The 25,006-nt window shown below is 34.1% G+C and overlaps 1 protein-coding gene across 1 annotated transcript in view; it reads right to left on the bottom strand.

The window, feature by feature from the left end:
• Positions 1–3,006: 3,006 nt before the first annotated feature.
• LOC100374060 (alpha-actinin-like) overlaps positions 3,007–25,006 on the bottom strand; it is a 46,484-nt gene continuing 24,484 nt past the window's right edge. The window contains exons 3-20 of the mRNA XM_002731202.4: positions 23,126–23,212; positions 21,014–21,101; positions 19,364–19,442; positions 18,167–18,248; positions 17,408–17,493; positions 16,472–16,564; positions 14,800–15,030; positions 14,577–14,653; positions 14,258–14,387; positions 13,960–14,051; positions 13,580–13,688; positions 11,283–11,423; positions 10,859–11,017; positions 10,127–10,211; positions 9,385–9,638; positions 9,016–9,162; positions 7,846–8,085; positions 3,007–5,325 (exon numbers count right to left, since the gene is read on the bottom strand). Coding sequence (XP_002731248.1) covers positions 5,167–5,325; positions 7,846–8,085; positions 9,016–9,162; positions 9,385–9,638; positions 10,127–10,211; positions 10,859–11,017; positions 11,283–11,423; positions 13,580–13,688; positions 13,960–14,051; positions 14,258–14,387; positions 14,577–14,653; positions 14,800–15,030; positions 16,472–16,564; positions 17,408–17,493; positions 18,167–18,248; positions 19,364–19,442; positions 21,014–21,101; positions 23,126–23,212 — 2,339 coding nt within the window. The 3' untranslated portion in view covers positions 3,007–5,166. The remainder of the gene's footprint in view (positions 5,326–7,845; positions 8,086–9,015; positions 9,163–9,384; positions 9,639–10,126; positions 10,212–10,858; positions 11,018–11,282; positions 11,424–13,579; positions 13,689–13,959; positions 14,052–14,257; positions 14,388–14,576; positions 14,654–14,799; positions 15,031–16,471; positions 16,565–17,407; positions 17,494–18,166; positions 18,249–19,363; positions 19,443–21,013; positions 21,102–23,125; positions 23,213–25,006) is intronic.

The raw sequence follows: 25,006 nt of genomic DNA, 5'->3' as shown, positions 1-25,006 counted from the left end.
GAAGTCAAGATATATTGAATCCACTTGTCTATCAGTTGTAATATAATAACAAGACCGAGTTTTTTGCCCGTTTAAAAGTAAAGGAAATAATGGAATGGTATGCATAAATTATTAGCCCATTTCTCGAGAATGAAACCAGATATGCCGCCAGGACCACATGTCGACCTAGCGTTTATACAAGCTTACTAGCTTGATCGGTCGTTGTTATTGTGTGATTGTGTAAATGAACGACATTTCGGAAATTGTTTGACATAATGTTTTATGAAAGTGTTTTTTTTTTGTTTTTTTTAAAAGGACATTTAAATATATCTGCGATGTCGGAGGCTAAATCAGTAGTCAAATTGCCATAAGATATATTGTTTTAATAAAAATAGATTATTGTTCTGGTGTATGGTTTGTTGAATTTCAACTATATTTTCTTTATAGGCTGATTTCTGCGGGGATTTAAATTCAGCACGAAGAACTCATTATAGTCAAAAGGATTGCCTATTTGACGACAATTACACATTGCTGCTTCCTTTGAGACGAGTAATGTATTAACGGATTTAACGGACAAGATGGTGATATTCCATGTGTTGTCATGGTAATACATGTTCAGAATATTTGTTTTATAACGTATACTGTTAACAAACTCTCGTGACCTAAATAAAACAATAGTGCTGAAAGATACACTTTGCATATCATTAACGTCATGGTAACTGCTGCCCAGGGATATCGACGAATTTTTAGTGAATGAACAGTTTACATTTCACTTACTTTGCACGCAAGTTGAGGGCTTTCCATGCAATTTTACGAGCTTCGCACGCTATTTTGCAGACGTACTAAATAATATTACCAATTTTTCACATATCTTGACATGCTTTGCACATTATTTGCATGCTTTTGCAGGATTTCAACGTAAATTTACCTGTTTTTCACGCAACTTTGCAAGCTTTCAATGTAAATTACTAATTTTGCAAGCAACTTTGCAGATTGCTGCGTGACGAAACTTTGCAGGCTTTTCATATTACAGATTCCACGTTATTTAAATTTGCAAGCTTTCACGAACATTCAACAGGTTTGCACGCAACCTTCCAAGAAACTTTCCAGACTTCCTCGTAACTTAACCAGTTTATTGCACAACGTTACCAACTATGCATCCAACTTTGCCAGGTATCTCGTAAAGTTACCACATTTTCACGTAAATTTACCAACTTTTCACACAACTTTATAGACTCGCATAATTTAGCATCTTCCCACGCGATATTGTGCACTTCCGCGAAACTTGCGAATTTTGCGCGCAACTTTCCAGGATTTCATGTAAATTTTCCAGTTTTGTACCGTAAGGCAACTTTTCAGGCTTTCCGCTTAGCGTTAGCAACTTTGCCCGCTACATCGCTGGTTTTCAAAATTACTTAACAAATTGTGCATTTCAGACTTTCCACGTAAATATATCAGTTTTGTGTACAATTCTTTAGGCTTCACACGTAAATATGCATGCAGCTTTGTTTCTGCTTGGAATTTATTTTGGCTGTATTTCACTTTCAACTTATCAAGAATCAGTGAAAATACAAAACTTACAAAAGCCTTTTTAAATAAAATAAAGATTTTACAGTACTTTAAATGTAGACTTGTCAAGTAAGTTTGCAGATTTGGTACGCAAGCAAATTTTACACTTGCCACTAAATTTTACCATCTTTGGCTAGCAATTTTGAAGACATAATACTTAATGTTATCAAATTTCACTCGGTGCGCATGTAACTTTCTATCAATAGACTATCAACTGAATGTGAATAACTTTACACGCAATTGTACAATTTCTTCTTGTAAGTTAAAAATTGTAACAAGTTTGCACGCAACTTTGTAGGTTTTCCATATTATTTTGCCAGATTTGCCCAACCTTTCGGGCTTTTCACGTAAATTACCAACTTTGAACGTAATTTTGCAAGCTTTTCGTGCAACTTTACAGACTTGCTAACACAGTGCAGGCATTCCATATTACCTTATCGGTTTCCATGCAACTATGCAGGTTTTTCGCGTAACATATTAGCTTCCCACTTTACTTTATCAACTTTGCAGACTGTTATGTAACGTTGCCAATGCACGCACGCAACTTTGTTGATTTTTCTTTTTTTCTGCTTAAAATATTATACACTAACTAAATGATCATTAGAAGGCAACTGTCAACACTCTGGAAATGGCACTACATCAAACAAGGATAGCTTTGTATTTTTTAAAAATTGTCATTGCGTTCTTTAAACTATCACGTTTCAACCTATCATTGGTACGACAAATTAAACTTTAGTAATCGCTGTATATTTTGGGAGACATTAGAAATATACAGACATTGTCTTCCATCAACAGAAACAAGGGAAAATTGATTAGAGACAAGTATGTTTTTTCCCACGTATTTATGATTCAGGTGAAAAGGAGCCCTAAAGTTTTTTTTAGCAAGGTGTAAAATATCTTGGTAAGGTGTATTTCAAAGATACGCATGAACTTCCATCAAGGTGCCTCAAACCATCGAATCTTTGTTTATATATTGAATGCGTTACATGTTTTGGAGTAGCGCCCCCTATGGCAGATTTTAAACAAGAATTGTATTTGTAATAACTCAACAACGGCTACATGATTGTGGTAAAATTATAGAATCGTCTAGCCACCTCACACTAATTTCAAGAAATAAAAAATAGAATAAGCAAACTGAATGTGAGTAGTAGTGAGTAGCTTGATTAAGAAGGAGATCCAGAGCACATCTCTAAAGCTCTGAGCTTTAATTTGAAGGGTTATGCTGGTTCCCGAGATATGAGACTCGTACAAACTGAGATGTTACTAAGCTTTATATATATAAACTAGATAATTTCTTTGAAGATTGGAGGCTATTGAAGGATTCACTGGCAATAATTAGTGCATGTTGCACCCAGGTCAAAACTCGTACAAGTGTTTTTCATTTCAAGACAATTTTCACAAACGTGTGGTATGACAACCAACGTCTTTTAAGAATAGACTACAACATGAACAAAAATGGCAAGTCTTGTCAAATGTTTTATTAATCATGTCAAGTACAGGTGAGGAAGCTTGAACACTAAGTTCCATCTCTGCTAATAGACGAATACTGCATAAATTCAATGATCATCATGATGATTAACAACAAAAATGCTATTTTGTTTATTCAAGAAACAAACATGCATCTGGTAGCAAATTTCTGTCCTTGAACTGATATAATCATTTACTGCCTATTTGGAGTATACAGGCAGGACAATACAAGGTTTTTTAAAAAAAAAAGTATAAATTATTAATATCTAGGTATGCCTGAATATACAGTAGCTGAAAAATAAACTATTCTTTTAAAAACAACCATATTCCCATGATGCATTTCCACATTTTGTCAGTCATGTCAGACATGGACAGATTTCAAGACAATGAAGAAATGCTTTATGGGGATTAGTTGAAGTTAAATGTGCAATCAAGTGAATTTTGGGTAATTTAGGTTTTCCAACAAACTAGGGAAGCTATAAATCAAAAGCATAGCTTGTACATATGCAATCCAAAAACTGAAATTAAAAAATATTTACTTTAAACGTATATCAAAAATTTAGAGCAACTTAAAATTCTATCAAATCCAGTTTATAATGAAGCTGTCTTGTATAGCTGAACATAAAAAGCAGACTATTAAGCAGACATCTGCCAGTCAGGCACAGTGAGCAGTTTTAAATATTTATCTTTTTTTTCTTACATTTTGCAGTTTGTAAAACCAAAATAATTAACTTCACACAAAAGCACCAAAATAAAATACTCTCATGCAAAACTTCCAAGCAAACCACCAGCTGAACTGGCATCAAGTAAATTAGCCAATCACACTCCTGCATTCAAATTGCATCGTATATTTCAATTGATGGGTTATTTCTATCAACTAGTTACTAAATAATAAGCTCTATTAAATGGAGCTTTTCAACTACAAACTAACAATTCTATTTAATTAAATAACATGAAATTTAAGCCTAAAAATTAGTATACACATTGGATTGGAGATTAAAAGTTCGGCTTCTAAAGTTGCCATGACAGTAGAAAGATTGTTTGCAGAAAAGAAAATCCACAAAAGCTGTTTTTTTTTTTGTAAATTGTATAAAATATGGTTGATAATGCTGAATTCTTTCTGAATATAAATGGTTGGCTCAGTCTATTATTATTATAGACTTTACCATTTTTAATGGGTAGGTAGGGTTTAATTAGTGCTGAGGGGCAACGATGTGCTTAAATTTTCACATTTGATGTTATTATATTTATTAGATTTAAACAGCATCATTACAGATGAAATATTATTTAAAGGAAAGAATTAGTTATAAAGCTTTCCCCCTCCCAGCCTCACTTCTTTCACTTTAAAATACAAAACATTCCAAAACACTCATTTCAATGGCATCATTTCTAGAAAAAAAAAAAAAAATATCAAGTATTTAAGTACAAACACCGATCTTTACTCAGCAAGAAAATGAAAGTAAACTCACTTCACTTGACGCAATGGTGGGTTTTAGTTTACACAGAAAAATAAGTAGATAAATGCCATTGATCTCTTTGCTTTCTTTCTTGCATATATGCCAGCCACCCCTATTTCACAATCCTACAGTCCACTTTTCAATGCTCTGCTTTAGTACACTCAGTTGCACAGGGGGAGTGGTCAGGTAGGGAATGTAGCTTTAGACTATCAAATCCACACTTCTGTTTTGATCACACATTTGGCTAATTCTATTGGTTTTGTTCAAATATCTAATAACAAGTTATGGTGGGAAGATTTTAAAGAAGAAATTCCAGTCGCAGCCTCAAAATGTGTCTGAGCAAAGTGTGTGGGATTGAGTGACATCGTTATCAAATCATTCTGGAAAGTTTGTTCTTTACATAAACTGGAGCAAACCAGTTATCATAAAAAGAATACAATTTTCATTATAAATTCTCACAAAAATACATTTTTATTTTGTCTTTTAAACACCACAGCAAGTTAGATAATTTTGTCAAGACAACAACAGATTAGTTTGTGGGCGGGGATGTGATAGGGAGTTTGTACGGAAGCAATGATCCACATCAATATGGTGGACATTCTGGACTTGTTCTGCCTGAGACTAACTATACTGACTGTGTGTTAACTTTGACTAACTGCTACTGGCAAAGATTTGAAAACCTCTATGTTCATTTTTAAAGATCTGACTCTCCATAGAGAGACGCTGAGAAGGACAAATAATCCAACGCTCCTGGTACAGCATCATGGCCACGGTATGGTGCCATTCTAGCAATACAGTATTCAGCCTGGTCTGGTGGCAATTCACGACGCAATTCTTCAGCTGTTATGCAGGGCTGTTGAAAAAAAATCAAATTTGTGTTATTAGCAAAAATAAAAATTAAAACCGTTGAGTGTTTATAACACAAGGAATATATTATACAGGGCTAGATGTTAACTTTTAAATCCACTTGTTTAAATACTTGAGGTATGCTAAACATGACATAGGAATTACACAATGTTTGATTTGTACTTTCTAATGGCTGTACAGCCCAAGTATCTGGCATGCATGCACCTGAGAATAATTTTAATGGCAAATGCTTTACACAGAATACTAATTTTAAAATATAGTTCAGTTTCGATCATATTCATATTCAAATTGGAATTCCATGTGCAATTTGGTGAATTGATGATGAAAACTCAATCAAAAGTGAATTTTAAGGATCCGCTCGGCTATTGGCAAGAAAGTTCTGTTGCAGATATCTTCAAACTATTTCATTATTATATTACATATATTACTTCACACCTTGTATCATTACACTTCACTTCCAACAAACACAATATTGGAAAGAATACATCTTTAAGGTCTCAGACCATCAAATAACCAATGAGCAAAGCGAAAAAATATAAACACAAGTTGTAGGCACGTTCACTTAAATTACATCCTGGGTTAGTTGTTGAATTGTTTGAAGTGAACTTTGATCTGTCAACTGTCACATCTAGTGAACAGAAAGTTTTGAGTTGTTTGTATTTTTTTTTCATACATTTTGAGCTTGGCAACACATCTTTCACCATAAACCCAATGACATTAGCAAATTAGTTAAATTTGAAAATTGCTTATTTTTTAATGTGATTCTATAAAATATTAACATTGGTCACCATAGAAACTAGTCACTGGGTGGAGAACTTCAGCTGCCTGGACTATGTCAGTAGGCGTGCATAATAAGAATTTTATTTTTGTGTTTAAAATAAGTAATATTTTTATGATATAAAAAAAATGTTGGTTTATATGCAGCTTATAATAGAACAAACAGTATTAGCATTTGTTCAAAACATTTGAGTAAACAAGCCATGCATGGCACAGTCCCAGTTAGTTGTCAAATTTAAGATATATAGTTTTGTTTATAGTAATATAGCTGGAATATAACCATGTCAGGATTATGATTTTTTTAACATTAAAAAGATTGACATATATATATAACATGATGTATAACTAATATATAAAATTTCAATATAATCAGTCAAAGCATTTATGAGATATGACTCTAGAAGCCCAATCATTAAAACAAAATAGCTGCCAGGCAGCCATTTTGAATCCAATCTGAAAAATAAAATGATGTGCATCAGGAACCTGTAATGTCTAATGTTTGTTATAAGTTTGAACAAAATCCATCCAAAAATGCAAGAAATGCTCGATATTTGAGGAAAAACCGAAATTGTCATCTAAGTGTAAGGCTGTCGCTGATTGACTGCTGAGCTGGAATGCCAATTTTTAGTTTTAAATACCCCAGGAAAGTGTTCTAGGTTCTTCGGGTAATTAGGTGTTCGTATGCAAGGGATTTTTCCACACAAAAACGGCGAATTCGGCCGAATTTTGTTATCGGTTGGCTTAATATAACCCCCACGGACCGTATTTTTTTGAAAGATTGGTATTTTTGTCCTGATTTGTAGGAATCTGAAAAAAAAAAACACGTTTCACAACTTGTCTCTTATATACATGTAGTTTTATGCGTCATTCAAGATGGTGACACCCATATAGTAAATATCGTATTTATTTTATTATCACATGTGCGTCAGCTGACTGTGTGTCTAATGTATGTACCAAGTTTGAACAAAATCCATCCATAAATGCCAGAAACGCTTGATATTTGATAATTTTTTATCACACAAATGGCCACCATTTAAATAGGATCGTCAAACCAATATATCTGTCTATCTATGACATGATGTATAATGAATACTTAAAATTTAAACATAATCAGTGAAAGCAAGTCAGACATATGGCTCTAGAAGCCCATTCATTAAAACAAAATAGCTGCCAGTCAGCCATTTTTAATCTCATCTGAACAAAATGATTTGCATTAAGGTCCTATAATGTCTAATGTATATACCACGTTTGAACAAAATCCATCTGTAAACAGCCGAGAAATCCTTGATTTTGATGATTTTTCAGTACAAAAATGGCTGCCATTCGGCCATCTTGAATCATATCGTGAAACAAATTGACGTGCATATGTATAATATCATGTATGATGTATGTGTGAAGTTTGATTGTGATTGGTCCAGGCATTTCTAAGATACAGGTCCGGACACACGCACAGACATGCACGCAAGCACGCACGGACACACAAGGGTCAAAACATCGGGGACTAACACTGTCATCAACATTAAATTATTGACGTCACATTTGAGCACTTTACTTTGTTTTATATTGAATGTAGAAATGATATAGCATGCAACGATATTAACAATTCAATCACTGAATGCGAATATTTGCTGCTCAATTTCATTATAAGGTTATAATACGTCAATTGACATAATCGCTGTAGTTTTATTATATATTATTCGCATAAGAGCATACTGAAAATATTTCTTACCTTGCCACCTGCCAACACTTTAAATGAAGCCATCACTTGATCAGCTGTATCTGAGTCAGTCATCTCTCTGGTCATGAAATCAACAAATGCTTGGAAGGTCACGTAGCCTGTATTGTTTGGATCCACTATGCACATAATTCGTGAAAATTCCTGATCACCGATCTTATCTTCACGAATGTTATAACCTAAGCTTACGAGACAAGCACGGAAGTCACGGGGCTCAAGCTGCAGTGTACGTTTCTGCAAAAAAGTACAAGAAACTTTTCTAAGTATTTCAATAATAACAGAAAACACTGGATTCTACCTGGGCTCTATTTCATGTTTTCAAATTATTTATACACCAAAATTGTTTTTGTTCAGACCAAACATAACAACCTTGTCCTTGTCTAGATTAAATAACAAATGGATGGGTGTATACAAACTAGCAATGCACAATCTTTTCCTTGCATGGGAAAGACTGACTAAAATTTTGACCTAAATTGGATAAGAACACTTAAGTTATCATAATAGCATAAAAGATAAACAAATCCCATGAATTGTAGAAAAGTTACAAATAATAATGCTATATAGAATCAAAATTAAAATACTAGCCAGATTTGAAAAAAGCCAATAATCTTTTGATTTATACTCATACATGTAATGAAAATATATCAGTTTACTATGACAGATCTTGGAGAGCATATTACTAACAATTTGAATATCATTTATTCCCTGCACTTGTTTCTAAACCTAACATATGTTTTACTTTAGTTAAATTACACCAAAATTGAACTTGGTTGACATTTCATAGCAATTCCCAAATTTGAAGATGATAAGAAGAAAATTGGTTGGGTTATTTTCACTATAAGAAGTCTATTTTTAAGTGAAATTTAACCACTATCTTGAAATATATATAGAACAAATACCTAAATCAAAGTTGGTCAAGATATCAGAACTTCTGTGTACATATTAAAAATTAATTCAAAATCGAAGATTAGCCTTCCAAACAAGAAGCTTGGCAATTAAGTCTTAATTTATTCCAGAGAACCTCTACCACAAGTTGAATTTTGGCCCTGAATTGCATTTCAATCTATTAAGCCATGAAGTAGGTTCTCTAGGGATTTCAACATATCAACCTATAATTGGGTGCTCTGATTAGTTGAACATATCATATCATACCCTGAATCTTACCTTATCAAAGTGGTTAAAGGAAGCACGGAAGTCAGACAACTGTTCTTCAGTGATACCCTTAGCATCTCTAGTAAGAATCTGGTTCTCTACTTCGTTGATGTTTCTAGAAATTGCAGTCATTAGCTGCTCCCATCCAACACGAATAGTCTATACCAAGAAAACAAAATACACATTATATAAACAGGTTCAGGTATTAATCTACAAGGACAACATTACTTGAAAGATACATAATGAAAGACTAATGTGTCAATATTTTTATCTATGATTATTCATTCATCAAATCTTTTTGTCTTTTGAGCAGTTGTCTCATTTTGCAGCATTATGTTGACACAAGACAATACGAACCCTTACAACAATTAGTAAGATTACCTCCATAGTGTACTGAGTATGTCTGTTTTCAAAGATATACGCTTCTTGACATGCTTGGTTATATGTTTCTAATTCATCCATATTTGGTTTATACTGTGTTACAGCCTGTTCATATTGTCGTAATTTACGTAATTGATCCTCCAATGTTCCTGTCATCTGAGTTCCAATTGTTGCAATAGCTTCCATTTGTCTTTCGATCCACGGCCCAACAATATTTGCTTTCTGTGCAAACTGGCGCCTTAAACGTTCATTTGCTAAGAATAACGAGAGACATAAAGGTTTCATAATATGTTGTAAAGTTTTATTTAGTTACACATTATTACAATGGCATATCATTTCATGGACCTTGGGTTTGCTGTCTATTTCAAATCATTTATGTCATATATGCATGTCAAACAAAAACAGGTGAGCCAGTTGGGGATGGCAGTCTCCAGCCTCAGTCTGCAGTTAAATCTGCCCAGTGTTAAAGAGAATTCAGGTGAGCTCAGCTAGGCTAAAGTTATCTACAATGTAGGACAAGACAACATTTGGAGGCGCTATTTGACTACTCAAGCTCAAGTCCAAGTCAAAAAGACCTACTTTATAGAAAGATGAAAATAACAGTAAATCTCAGTTCCTAACAGACCTGAACTTGACACAGGAAGAAAAAAACCAATAATAGGATGGCGTCAATAAGAAAACCCACATACAACATGTACTGGTCTAGTCACATTCTACTCTTTTTTTTTTTTTTTTATCTCACCTTGTTGTTTAGCTAATTCATCTTGTAAAGATTTGTCTCTCTGTGGTACTAATTTCTTAACATCAGCCCACTTTGTGGTTATATCCTGTAAATACCAATTAACAATGAAATTCAATTTAAAACGAATTAACGATCTATGACAAATATCTAAGACATCTGACTGTAGCTAAAAGCAGTTAATATTAAAACCAATCACTTGAGATATAATAAACAGCAAAAGCTCATAATGGGCCATTCCATTTTATATCTGCAAAATGCCAAAAAAGCCTTTTCAGTGAAAATTAATTCCAACAGAAATAAAGTATTCCACAGTATATTTGGAAATCCTACTCTGTATGGTGGCCCAACGAAACTCATCAACACCATAAGTAGGAACTATAGTTTTGGATTTCCATCACTGTATGGTGAATGGTGATTTGGAAATAAAACTTTGTATGACTTATACATCCATGGAAATTATACCCTGTATGAAGTAATCACACAAGCTCATCAACAGGGGGGGGGGTGCAGATATAAACTGGAATGGCCCAATTAGCATAGTCGTTTGACTATCCCAATTTTTGGAAATTCTGTGTATATACATTTACCCAATAACCCTAGGAAAATAGAAACATAGCATCAGTTGTTAGATACATCTTGAACAAAATAAAATAAAATTCTGAATAATTTTACAACTAGACAACTATAGCAAGCATATATATTGCATCTCAGTATAGTAGCCATCACACTTACCTTTGAAACTAGTGTAGTGTAGGGATTATTGTTGGCATTAGGGACATTGTATTGTGCACCAATACGCTGTACTTCATTGACAAGCTGTACAATAGCGTTGAATTCCTTATCAGCTTCACCCAATGTCATCTTGAACTGTTCGTGAGAATCCAACAATCCCTACAGTACAAGAGAAACCATTTTTACATCACAATTGTCATATTATACATAAATTCGGATCATTACATTAAGTAAAATCACAGTACAGTTTCACTTGACCGCCAAATGTAATTGATGCCACTAATATACCAACTTCATATTACTTTATAGAGTTTAGGATACGTAGTGCATACAATAGAAGTTACATGGGAATGATGAGCTTACTTCAAAGCACCAAACTTCATTTTAACAAAACTCAATATTTAGATAGTGTTTGGGTACATACCATAATCTCTTCCACTGTATGCACAATAAACATATCTTGAAGATCTTCTCTTGCACCATCCATCCAGTTATTGAATGGTGCTGCTCTCTTTGCAAACTCCAGATGCAGGTGATCAATTCTGTCCAAAATAGCTTCTGCTTCCTAAAAAAGTAATTTTTATTTGTTATTATTATTATAGGAAAACTCAACAATATCACCGAGTCTTGAGTATTCCCCTAATGCACAGAAGCACAGTTACTAGAAGACCGGTTAGGAAACTCTCTACATTCAACGTTTAAAACAAAGGGAATTAGCATACTGCCGAGGTTGTGGAGATTGTAGTTTGCATACAATTACATATTCGTTCAAAGACGATTCTATCGATTAGGGTTTTCTCTAATGTTATTTTTACAGTATTGTCAGGAGTTGGTATGAATATGTACAAGCAGCCTGTCGGCTGAGATAGCTCCGCTGTTAGCAATGCACATGGCAATTAAAGAACAGAAGATATCATTAGAAAATGAACAAATCTGAGAGAGGTCCACATGTAGTACATATATGTATAATATATCAAAGCAATTGGACTTGCGGTTTTCAACAAGAAGTCGAAAATATCACTTTTTACCAAAAATTACAAAAATATTCATCAAAATTAGAGAATTGAAGATATCATCATGAAATGAACAAATCTGAGAGAGGTCCACATGTAGTACCTATATATGTAATATCAAAGCAATTGGACGTGAGGTTTTTAACAAGAAGTCGAAAATATCACTTTTTACCAAAAATGACAAAAATATTCACTAAAATTAGAGAATTGAAGATATCATCATGAAATGAACAAGTCTGAGAGAGGTCTACCCAAGGTACATATACACCAAGTATCAAAGCATTCAGGCTTGTAGTTTTCAAGAAGAAGTCGAAAAAGTAAAACATTGACACAGACGACGACGACGGACAATCACTCATATGATAAGCTCCGCTCGACAAAGTCGACAGCGGAGCTAAAAAATATATTAAATATACAGATATATTAAAACTGTACTATGAAACCATACAACTTCCTGTATCACTGACACTGCCAATGACAGCGATCAGGGAAAAACTGGCTATTTTGGAGAAAAATGTCTGCAAACTTCTAGAAAAAAGAAACATTGTTTAAATTATCATAGTTCTCTAATATAAAACTCAGATTGAATGTACAAAAAAAACTTTCCGAGATACATTTTTGGGGTAAAAAATGTCGTCACAATATTGGACATCAGCAGACGCAGACTTACAATCGCCTTACTGAAACGATGAAAATTGTCTACAACAACTTAGTATCTAACTTAAAATTACAACAATGTAAACTATAAATACTAATTTAACAATGTGTTGTACTGAAACATAGTTCCTTCTGATTTTTCAACAATTTTCTCCAACTCTTATGACAAACGTAGACAAAATGGCTGACGTCACTAACAAAAAAAGTTACGATTTAAATTAGTTATGATAATCACAGTTCCACATTAAAATACCAAAACATTAATATAGTAACGAATACTAACATTTCAGAACATTCGCAGATAATAAAATGTTGGGTTTCAAATGCCATGGTTAATTTTGATTCACAGACGGCAAATTTGTCAACAAACTATCAAAATTTTTCTCGAGAACAGCGAAACCTTGAGTATCAGAAAACTTTCGCACACTAGTCAGTGATGCTTGTACGTTGATCTTTCGGCTTATTGATTTCTATTTCTTCAATTCAGTGGACACGCACCGAAAACAAATGGAGATAGCAATATAAGCGATGACGTCATAGTGGTTTGACACACATTAAACTAAAGTTAATGGATAATTAGTATATCTAATAATAGAGTTTCCTAACCATTCTTCTAGTAACCGTGACAGAAAGAACTAATCCAATAAAGGTCTATGAAAGGTACACATATATCAAGTACCAAAGCAATTGGAGGAGCGGTTATTGCAAAGATTTTGAGTTCACACAAATTAAAGGATAATCCATAAAAGTTGCTAATACACATGTTTACATAGTATCTCTCATTGTGTTTATGCACAAACAAGAACTATTGGTTCCACCACACCATCAAACACCGATAATCAATAACCATAAATTCAAGCAATCTGAACACAAAATGGCATACAATGCATATCCTATTATTGAAGATTGTCTGTTCCTAGCGACATGTAAAGGCATACAGTTGTACGTACATGTACATTGTACTCACGGAAAGACATCATGAAGCAATAGAGAATGCAGAGAAAGAAATACAGATGACAAAAGAATTGAAGCAAATGAACTGAGAACTTACATCCAAGGCACTTCTCCTTTTCTGTGTCAGTGTACCCAAGACGTCCCACTGGTCACAAATTTTCTGACAACGTGTATTTACGGAACCAATATCATGATAATCTAAGTCACTACAAAATAAGTACATCATGTGGTTAATAACTATGAGTACATCTTCATAAAAACTTGGAGGTTGGCAGAAGAATGCCATGGTAATAATACGCTCTCTATGCTGTATCTCAGCAGTTTGTTTTAACATTTAATTTTTTCTTCAAGTTTTTTCAAGTCAACATTTTAATCAATATCACAAAACGTGGACTGATCATAAAGGACCATAGTCAGACATATGAGAATATTTGGCTACAAGCTACAAGTACTGGCATACTAAACATCAAGACTTACTTGAGTTCCTGGGCAATGGCAGCAATCTGTTCTACACGGTCTTGATGAGCCGCCAAATCGCTCTCAAACGCTTCATGTTTCCTCTTCATGGCCTGCAGTGAAAAACATAAGTAATTTATGTATTGGCAAATGAGGGCGCCCTCCATAGGCCAGTAATGAAATTATGCAGGTTTATTTTGAGAAAAGAGACAAAAGACGACTGTCAACTTGGTTTGGTTCATACAAAATTACAAATTAATGATTTAATTGGATAAGTATAATATACATATACAGGCAATAAGTGTAAATGGAAACATACCTTAAGTTCATGCAGTTTACAGCCTTTGAAATCATTTGCTTGTAACATTTGTTCCTTACCACCAGACCACTCTTCATGAATATTACATTTATGTCGGAATTTCTGAGCCAAGTGATCCAAGCGTTCAAGTCTGCAGGCAATAGCAACGGGACAATTATTGGTATATTAGCATACATGATTAGAAAACTAATGTCAGTTTTGTTTAGAATAACCCAAAGAAATTACATGTGTTCAATGCATTGCATGGAACCCATAACCAAAATAATGTGTTCAATATGAATTTGCTTTAGTATAAAACGGTGAATAGAAATATTTTTACCTTCTCATTTCTGCCAGCAGCCACTCTTCAAATCCCTTCTCAACTAATTCCAGTCCCTTCCATGCCTTAGCGATATCCTACAAATATAAAAACTACTATAATACTAACATTTCCTATACAATGTTTGTGAATTACAAAAACATTAACTTTAAGTTTTCTAAACCCAAAGTTGACTTTGAGGAAAGTAGAAAAATATTGACATCATAAGACAACTGTGACTTACCGAAACCATTTTACCATCTGTGGGAAGATATGCAGGTCTGTTGCTGAGACGTAGTTTAGTTTGTAGTGTATTGAAATTGGTCTCCAGCTTTCCTTTCTCTTCAACTCTTGGGGGTTTATGATGGCGGCGGTAGTCACGGAATTCCTGTAGTTTATCCTGAATCCCGGGCAGTGTATTGTCTGTAGTTCTGTCTTCTAGCCAGGGGGTGGTACGACGAATCCACTCCAAAAGCTATAATTTCAATAAATAGATATTTAGTACCGAATGAGTGATACACAGGGTACAGAAAATGCTAAATATATGTGATACCAATTTGGAGTACTCTTATACAAGTCACAAAGTGAATGACATAATTCTGATACCACTGTGTTTTCAATCAATTAAGGAGTATTTAGGCATTCAGCTTATTTTTTTATACTACATTACAGTCAAACCTCGTTAGTGCGAATATCAAGGCCCCAGGTGAATATATTCGTTATAACCGGTGTTCGTAATAACCGATCACCACTAGAGGGCGCTTTACAGAAACAAACTAATTACCATAAGTCAGGGTAAACAAAACTATGGCGCCATTTTAAACACTAGACCAAGCATTAAAAACACACAAATAGTATTGAAATAAACGTTGTCATGTTTATTAAAATAATATTAAAATGGAAAATACAAATGTTGAATTCGGAATGCTTCATTCTCTGTCCTAAATCTTCGGCCTTTGCCTGGAGGATAGGACCGCTGATTGGGACATTCATAGAACGGGCACTGGTAAACCATTTCAGCAATGCCTGCTCAACGTCGTCGACTGCTGAAAACCGCATTCGCTTCCGGCACGGCTCAATTTTGTTGTGTTCGAACATCTTCAAAACATCAGTTTTTTTCTTTAAAATCGTTGACAGTGTACTGGGTTTAACATCAAATTTTCGACAGACATCGCCGTGACGAATGCCCGACTCAATCGCTTTGATCATTTGGACTTTACAGTCCAACGACAAGGCACGCCGTTTGACACGAGTTGACATTTTGAAGTCGGGACGGAAACTGGCATCTCACTCGTAGTCGCCGTAATTTATCTAAAATTTACAGCGTCCATGCTTCACACTTTTTTATTGTGAATCTTAAAATTAAAAACTCGAGCAGCAAGGGCGTCGAAAGTGACTAGACACTGGAAGTCACGTACACAAAAGATTTTCACGCCCAGTGAATGGCTACATTGTTTTTATTTTACGCTGCACAGCTCAAGCCCACTGCCAACAGCGGAAGCGTAACACCGTGTATTTGGCGGTTCGTTTTAGGATTTCGCAGCTGTTTGAGCGAATGAAATGTTCGCTAGAGGTGTTACAGACCATTGTTTTTCAGAGAAAATCCTTTCGTACTAAGCGGGTTTTCGTAATAAACGAGTTCGTTCTAAGCGTTGTCAATTACCATAGGGATAATGGATTTTCAAACAGGACTTCGGTGTTCGTTCGTTGTAACCGGTATTTCGTTGTAACCGAGTTCGTATTAACGAGTTTTGACTGTATATTACATTTAAAAACAAATTTGATTAAATCAGTCAATGAATAACAAGGAATAAGGAAGTTATCAGAACCCAAATTAATAGTTTCCATTTCGATAGTACTTTCTAAAAAATGCTACTACCAGTGTCGTAAAAACAAAACAAAAAAGTGATACTTACATCACTGGCCAATCTCTCATATTCTTCCATGAGACGTTCGTTATCTTGATTGACTCTCAGCACCTTGCAGATACGACCTGCAGCAGTTTCAGCCTAAAGCAAACAACATCAACACCAAAATTACTTTCCTGATACCTTTTAATATAAACATCAATAAACTAATCACCAAATACACATCCATTAATGATAAAAATAAAGAAATGTTATATTAAGCAATAGTTATTGACCTAATGAATCGGAGTACACACATTACTTGGTGCAGCAGCAAATCAAAGATACAGCATATCCAATGTATCACGTAGTGGCCACAAAATACTTTTATTACAGTATCATCTGCCTTGACTTTCATGTGCTTAATAAAGGCAAAATCATATTGAATTTGAATTACACTTCAGCGACAACCATCAGCTTTTAAAAAATCTGTGGAAGTCATATAACAATGATACTTACAACACATTTACAAGTTGTGATGATTAGCCTGAAATGTCTACATGTTTGTTGCTATAGTAGTAGCAGTTTGAGTGAGAGTAGTGTTTCACAGGTATTACAACACATGTGTTTCATATTTGTTGTACAGATATCAAGTGATAACTTCATAGTGGACATTCATTCATAGAAAAAAAGACACTCCTGTTAAGGTAGAGACACAGGTTCATGGGCATTTGGGAGTGAAAGTAATGACGGGATCTCCATATTATGCACTATATTTAACTTTTTACCAAACTATAATACATTTAAATTTGAAACTGCTACAGCCATTTTAATTGTGAGCAAGAGCAAACTTCTTACTGAGTGAATTGTTATGCAAATTAGCAATTATCTCAGCTTCTTTTTTGTGCACATCCCAGAAATTAAAAAAAATAGCATCTCTACCTTAAATACATAAACTGGGAAACATTACATTATACACAAAAACACACATCATATACTCTTTACCTTTTGGGCACCAGCAAACGCATGGTAATAAGATGAAACGTATGTCATAATGGATTTCTCATCAGGTTTTGGAGTGTTAATAATTTCTGGAAAAAAACAAACAATACAATTATGAGCTAAGTAAAGTTTGATCCTTGAGGACGGTATTTAATTTGTATTACTCTTGATTTCTACTGATCTATTTCCATATTGTAGGCATTTATTTAAACACGATTTATTAATGATATGTGATTTATGTATTTTCAATAATTTAACTTATTAATTATGAAATTAGCCCGAAAGAGTGCAAAATGTGTAACAATGGAAGTCATTTGCATATTTCCCACAATGATCTCCCCCTTTACCTCTCTGACCCTTGATTATGCACAATTTTGATACATTTTTCATTTTAAAATGGCTGCCATTCGACCATCTTCAAAAGAATCATGAACAAATGTGCATATTTCTGATCAAGTGCGAGATACAGCTTGATACAGAGAGAATGGGAACTAACTAATACTAGTAATATTTATTCTTTTCATAGTTTATTTGTCAGTACAGTTCACAAAATAGCACTCAAAGACATCCTTCAAAACAAATTAAGCATATTGTTTGTAAAGCAATAGTCAATAAACCATCATACAATTATAATAATAAAGTCCTGGTCAGTTTGGGTTTAACAGTGAATCACACTTAGACAAAGATAGAGCATTGAATGTATATTGTGTGCCATGTGACTGGTACATTTTACACAGTGGAGTCTTAGGTGCAGGTACCTACCTTCTGGGTCCAACATCCTTGGAATATCCAGATATTTTTCAGCCACATCAAAGGCAGTGTTCAAGTTGGTCAGAGGATCATCCTAGTATGTACAATATATTTAGAAACTGACAACATTATAACACCCCCCCCCCCCAATTAATCTCTCGATTCGATTCAACTCCCTCCGTTCAACCATTCATATGTAGAAAACATTACTCATCTTCTGATCTCCCTTCTTTGAAACCAACTCCATGATGAGACAGAGGGATTACATGATGCATGGTAATCAAATAAAATGAAAAACTCGTATACACAGTTTTAATAAGTGCAGTGCAGGTGTATGCTAATGTGTAATTACCTCAAAAGGAACAACTTGGTCATGTTCATAGCATGCACAAGAGCAGAAAGTGGGACAGGAAAATAGTGGGTAGACATAAAGTTATACACATGACATTAGTTTATCAGATATTCAGAGGTGCACATAAGATACTATCAGTGTCTTCCAAATCAAATCAAAGTACATATAACACTCATTATAACACTGTGATATTGCTATATATCTGCTTGATAACACACACTGTGCATGAGAAGTTTAGTATACGTGGGTGTGGTTTCTTATCATAGAATCTCAACTCATCTCGAAGATACAAAGAAGAAAGATTAAGAAACATATCATGCTGCGTAGGTTCTCCATACTTTATATTACCACCTAAGGTACAACATGCATACCATGCTGTACTGAAAACCCTAAAGAACGAATGCTAGGCTTTCCTTATCCATTATGCAGTAAAGCAGACTAAACGCGCAATACAACTGGGATCATGGTTATTCACATAAATAACAAATAAGTCATGTGATGTAAAATTGAAAGTTGTGAGTCAACTCATAAAATGGTTCAATTAATTGTTATAGATGGTGAATATGCAAGAAACAAAAAAAAAAATTGTGTTAAAACTTATATCAATACTCAAATGAAAAATAAATATTTGGTACCACATATTGAAAAGACAGAACACAGTGGCACATTTGGCACACCAGAATCAGATTCACTTTGCACATCCCATAATATGACTAGCAATACATGAGTTGAGATGTAAAGTTAACAAAGTGATATGTGATTCTAGAGTGTTCAATGTTAAGATGATAGTTAAGTGGATGGTCTCCAGTTGTTGCCTTGTCCATTTCACTGCATAATGATTAGAAAACCCAACATACCTTCTTTAGTGAATGGTAGTCTATCAGATCAGGACGATGTCTATGGATCAGGGCACAAAATGCCAAACCATCTTTGAAACTGAGGAGAAAAAAGAGAAGGAGAATACATTAGAATTTGCAAATTAATAACGATTGACAAGTTTAATTGTACTATGATCAAACTAAGTCCTATTTTAGTAGTTTACAAAAAATGCTGTTTTAAGTTCATGTAGGCCCCTATTGGAGATGTGCTGCTACTAGAGCAAATACGGTATGTGCATATAACAGCAAAGTCAATAACAAGCACACTAAATAATACCATACTCGTATGACGTACCAGGGCATTGAACATCAGTTATACTTTTCTGAATAATTGCAGTGTCCATTGTGATTAACATGAATGTGATATGAACAGGGAAACCACAATTCAACGTGACATGTTAAGTGTTCAGAGGTACCGGTATTAGATACTTCTTCTACATTCAGTTTACCTTTTTAAAATTATCACCGGGTTTTGAAGAAAAAAAAACTCTTTTTGATAGAAATTGCTGCCATAAAAAAAGCATGTTTTTAAGCTGAGAATCCTGACTGCTACCAGTCAGATGAGTATGGTAATACAAATATTCATTCCCATGATACACTTATATTAATAGAAAATAGAAGCCATCACTTTCATTGGATGACATGCACTGTGATCCTAAAAGGTTCCCAACAAATTTTTACTGTTGCATGCATCAGTATAAAATGGGCCACTCACACAATTTTTTTTCAGCACATTTTGTAGAAAAAACGAAAGAAAGAGGCCACTTGACGTACAATTCATGCCTAGAATGCATGTACTGAATATTCTTATTGGAATGTACAGGTTCACTATCAAAATGCTGATTTTTTTTACAAATAATGCATGGTTTAAATTGATAAAACAGTGTATTCAGATGGCAACAATGATGATGAAGAAGACGAAAAAATGTTTGTTTTTACCAACTAACCAGAAACATGGCCTAAGTTGGACAACCAAATTTCTATTTTCCTCTAATGATTCTACTGCATTCAGCTACATATACATGTATCTATCTTGACGTTTTTTTGTTTTGTTTTTATCTTATTGGCAATAAATAAAATTGTCAATCAAACCTTTGAATCTTTGCTACACAATTTCAGATTAAAGTCATACTACAGCTGACTAGACTAACATAATTTTATTACTCAAAACGTGTAATTAGAATTTGTCCAATGCATCACCTTCTCTTCATTCTATGAACAAATTATTAGGTGGTCTTCAGATGAGGGGACGAGTGTATAATTTGTAATAATATTACTACTTGCACTGTAAAACCATTTATTTTCACTGGCATTTAATTTCACTATTTTAATGCTTTGAAAAATGTTACAGTAGTTCTATTGTTTCTTTACATCTTTATGTGTTTTTATTTAGCAGATTTTATGGATCAGCAAAATCTGTGAAATTAAAACCCAGTGATTAATTAACGTGTCTGCAGTGAGTATGTCGTCTGCAGAGGCCGACATGGTCAAACTTATCTCATGCTTGATTAGACAATTACTACAATCCACTGAAATGGTTCACAACCATTATAAGCAAACCAAACTATGTAACACACTATGTCACACGTCACTTTGTCTGAAGAGTATTCACATCTTAATTCGTCTTACCTGATATGGAAGTTTTGAACATTGACATTTTTGTAAGGAGCCGTCTTTCTTTGACACCACAGCAATAAACCCTCTTTTGCTGACAATTCTGACATAAAATTAAAACAATACAGTAAATGACACAATTGCAAATAAGTCATATAAATGCATCATTGGATATTTAATTCCATCAATTTCATCTTCAATACAACTTTGGTTAACAATAAAGTTAAACTCTTACCGTACTAGTAAATTATTAAATTACCTCAAAACAAAAAAGAATGTTAAAAATTGAATAGCATTGAACTATTTTTTAGTTAACGCCCTGTGGCTTTCAAAAATGCAACTGTTTAACAGAAAAGAAAACATTTTAATATAACAGTATTTATGTCATACATATTACATTTCATGCACTATTTTTACCATCAACCATTCCAATGAAATACCAACCACATTCCTGACATACCCAAATGCTCCCATTTTACCAGCATGCAACACTTCATTCATTAAACCCCTTTCTTTGCAATGAATACCGCACAGTAATACAATTCAATGAAAAAAGGTAAAAAAACTCAGTAATAAGATAATACAGTGCTTCAATGGAAGTGGTTCGAGCTCATACAATATATTCCCATACGAGTTACAAGACATATCCAGGAAGGCAAACGATGGATGTAAAATTAGAACACAATTTATACCACACATGCTATGTGAGATTTGCTCAGCCTTAGTTTGAAAATTAATTTATTTTATTAGTTTTGTATTAAAAACTAACAAGTATCAATATCCAAAAATCACAAATTAGTAATTTTTTGCTACGTGATCCAGTTTCATGTAACATTAGTAAACCAAAGTTCAAAGGTAAAGGTCAACGTAAATAAATGAACAGAGTCATTGCAACAATTGAATGTTAGTAATGTAAAGATTGGACAGAGAGAGATATTGTACTAAGCATGCATGTCAGAATCACTGATTTTCACAAATTTTCAATTTTTACTAGATCTAGAACTTTAATTGAATTTCAGTTTTGCATTTCTTATGCCTTGGATTTCAACATGATTAGAGATCTTTGCACAAGTCGAGCATCTGGACAGTGTTGGCACAAGCTAAAATGTGTGTGTGAAGTTGTGACTGATTTGGCTTGATGTTGACCGCAATAGAAAGTCAGGATCAAGCTCAGCACATGCCAAAATTTCGTTGACTGAAAATTCAATACAAACCAAAAATTGCGCCCTCAGCAATGAACTGAAGAGAATATAATATTAATTCTTAAATTGTCATTATATGACAGCTATTTGTTGTTGAAAACTACCCACTAAGCATATTACCACACTAGGAATCACCACAGCGGTTTGAAAAACATCAGACATATATGCAAGCAAATAACACCGAATAAACGGCAAGGTAAAGACTATGTCTAATTATAGTAAATACGTACTGCGTGCGTGACTCGAACCGGCGCTCGCGTACGGCACCTAATCGCCTAGCTTCACGCCACTACACGTCTTCCCCTCGGCCACCGGGCATCCCCAAAAAAGGATGCTTAATAACCGAGCTTATTACGTGCAGAGAACGTGAAACCCGTCCACGCGATACGCAGAACATGCAGAACATGCTTATCATCTGCCATGTTTGGGTAATCAGAAGTAAGGGTGTGATTTTGGCACAAGCCCAGTGCATGGGTCCTGAAATGGGGTCTTATTAACATGCCATAATTGCTTTGCAAAAATGTAGAATTGCACGTGCTGAGATCTTGCAATGTGAACATAGCTAGAGTCAAAATTTTCGGTTTATGTTTACATGTGCTTATATCAGATCAAGTACCTTCTCTACCAAATGTCACAATCAATTTATCAGTTCAATAAATATGTTATATTACATAACATTTTCTTAAGCCTGAGGTGTCAGTAGACTGTCTTTCAATTGGTAGACAGACAGAATTACAGTGTTTCTATGTGTAAAGAAATACTGATTGTGTGTGGTTATTACAGTGGAGTCTGGCAACCATCAAACACACTGTGAAGATAACAATAGTCGTAGAATTGATAAATTCCTTACACCTAAACCAACAAAGGTTTTCATGCAGTGTGTAGTGAAAACTGTAAGCCAATTATAAACACACCAACCACTTACCTTCAACAGATATGTCCTGGATTGCAAATCTCAGAATGATAGTCCAGATCATACCCAATGTCATCTTCAGATTACCATCCACAATTTCTACAGATTAAAATCATATTTATTAAAATACAAATGAGTTATTAATAGTTACATTGTTTCTTGACCAGATTTCATATGCATATTATTATAATGATATGTACAACAAAACGTGTACCAGTAGCTGTTTTTGTTTATGGAGTGATCAATGTCAGATTATTAGCCATGTGCTCAGAACATGATTATACCAGACTGATAAATGACAAGTACCATGTAATTCACACCAATTACAGGTTATAACTTACTTATCAGTATTTATAAGAGTTAGTTGAAATAACTCCCAAGAGGCAGTCAGATATGGTGACTGCTATCACCAGATAGTTCTAGACTGTTATATGCAAATTACACTACCCTAGCATGCTATAAATCCTATAAGTTACATGGTACACTGCAGTTTTAAAAACTAAATATACCGTAATAGAGGGCGTTTAGAAGCAATTTCAAGTGTTAATTAATTAATGCATAATGGGAGCGAAATTTCCAATGAATATAACACAAAAAATATTATTAATCTTGCTAACTGATCAAACTTTCATCATTGTTATACTACAATCAGCCATGTCTTTCAACAAAGTTAGACGAATACAATACAAACTAAATTTTGTATTAGAATTCAGAGCATATTCTTATGTAACTCATTGGTATGGACTCCTATTGAAAACCAGTTGCTAACTTGTACACAGATTATAGAGGTAGTTACTCCAGACACGTACATTACATGCCTTGCAATACATCAATTGTTCTCCACGTATACATAGGTCAATCATAGTTACTTGGATCCCAAACAATTCCCTCTGTTCTCTTTTCAAACTCCTGCCACAATTTCTAATAAATCAATTGTATTGTTCTTCATGTGAATGCATGGCCAATAAAGTTCTTTCTCAGTTTTATTACTAGGAAGTATGTGGGGAAAATTTTTTTTTGTTAGAAGTAATGGTAAAATTATATATTGATCAATCAGAATTTCTTGCATGAATTATATTAATTCATCACAAATTAGGAACTTTTGATTATCATATTTGACTAGAATGCTGTTCAGTACCTGCAATTCCAAATAATAGCAGTGGCATTTTTTTTAAACGCAAAGTGGAAGTGAATTACTGATGTTGAAGTGTAATCTGTTGACAATAGTTTGGGGAGGGAAAAAAAACAGCAAAATGGGATTTGATGATCATTTGAATCATGTTATGATTGGCAATAAAGCATATAAATACAGGTTGTTAAATCAACCATCCTGTAAAAAGATATTCCAGTAAATTTTTTACATGACACATTGAATATTTTTTTTTTTTAGGAACAGTTAAACATCAAAAAAAATCTGTGAAGGTTTCATAACTAGTAAGATAGATTTTGACATTTTCGAAAGGATAGGTACTTTGCTGAACATCAATATATAAATTGTGTAAAAGTAGGGGTTTACCGGACATATGTGAATACAGTAAAAGCCGGTTTTACAATAGCCTAGGGTAGGAATTAAGTAATTCCATTATATGAAACAAATTACAAATGGTGTTGGTTACTACAATGTTAGGAACAGATGGTAGACCGCACAGGCTGGAGGCCCAACTGTGAATGCTCGAACAGCTGGGTTCCCTCAAAGGCAGACTGAAGGCCTGACCACAAGTGATAGAGCAGCTGGGTTTCAGAGATTGAGGGCAGAAAATATTATATATATTCCAGTTACGATGTACAAGACTCAAAAGTTTTCTACAAAAAAACCAATTATTGTTGGAAATGACTAGAATAGTATTGGTGGATTGGCAGCAGGTGAGACAACTCCAACTGTCACATACCATG

The sequence above is a fragment of the Saccoglossus kowalevskii genome, chromosome 2, assembly GCF_978046115.1.
Source record: "Saccoglossus kowalevskii chromosome 2, keSacKowa6.1, whole genome shotgun sequence".
NCBI lineage: Eukaryota > Metazoa > Hemichordata > Enteropneusta > Harrimaniidae > Saccoglossus > Saccoglossus kowalevskii.
The sequence above is the reverse complement of the archived record's forward strand: the minus strand, read 5'-3'. Positions and strand labels throughout refer to the sequence as shown.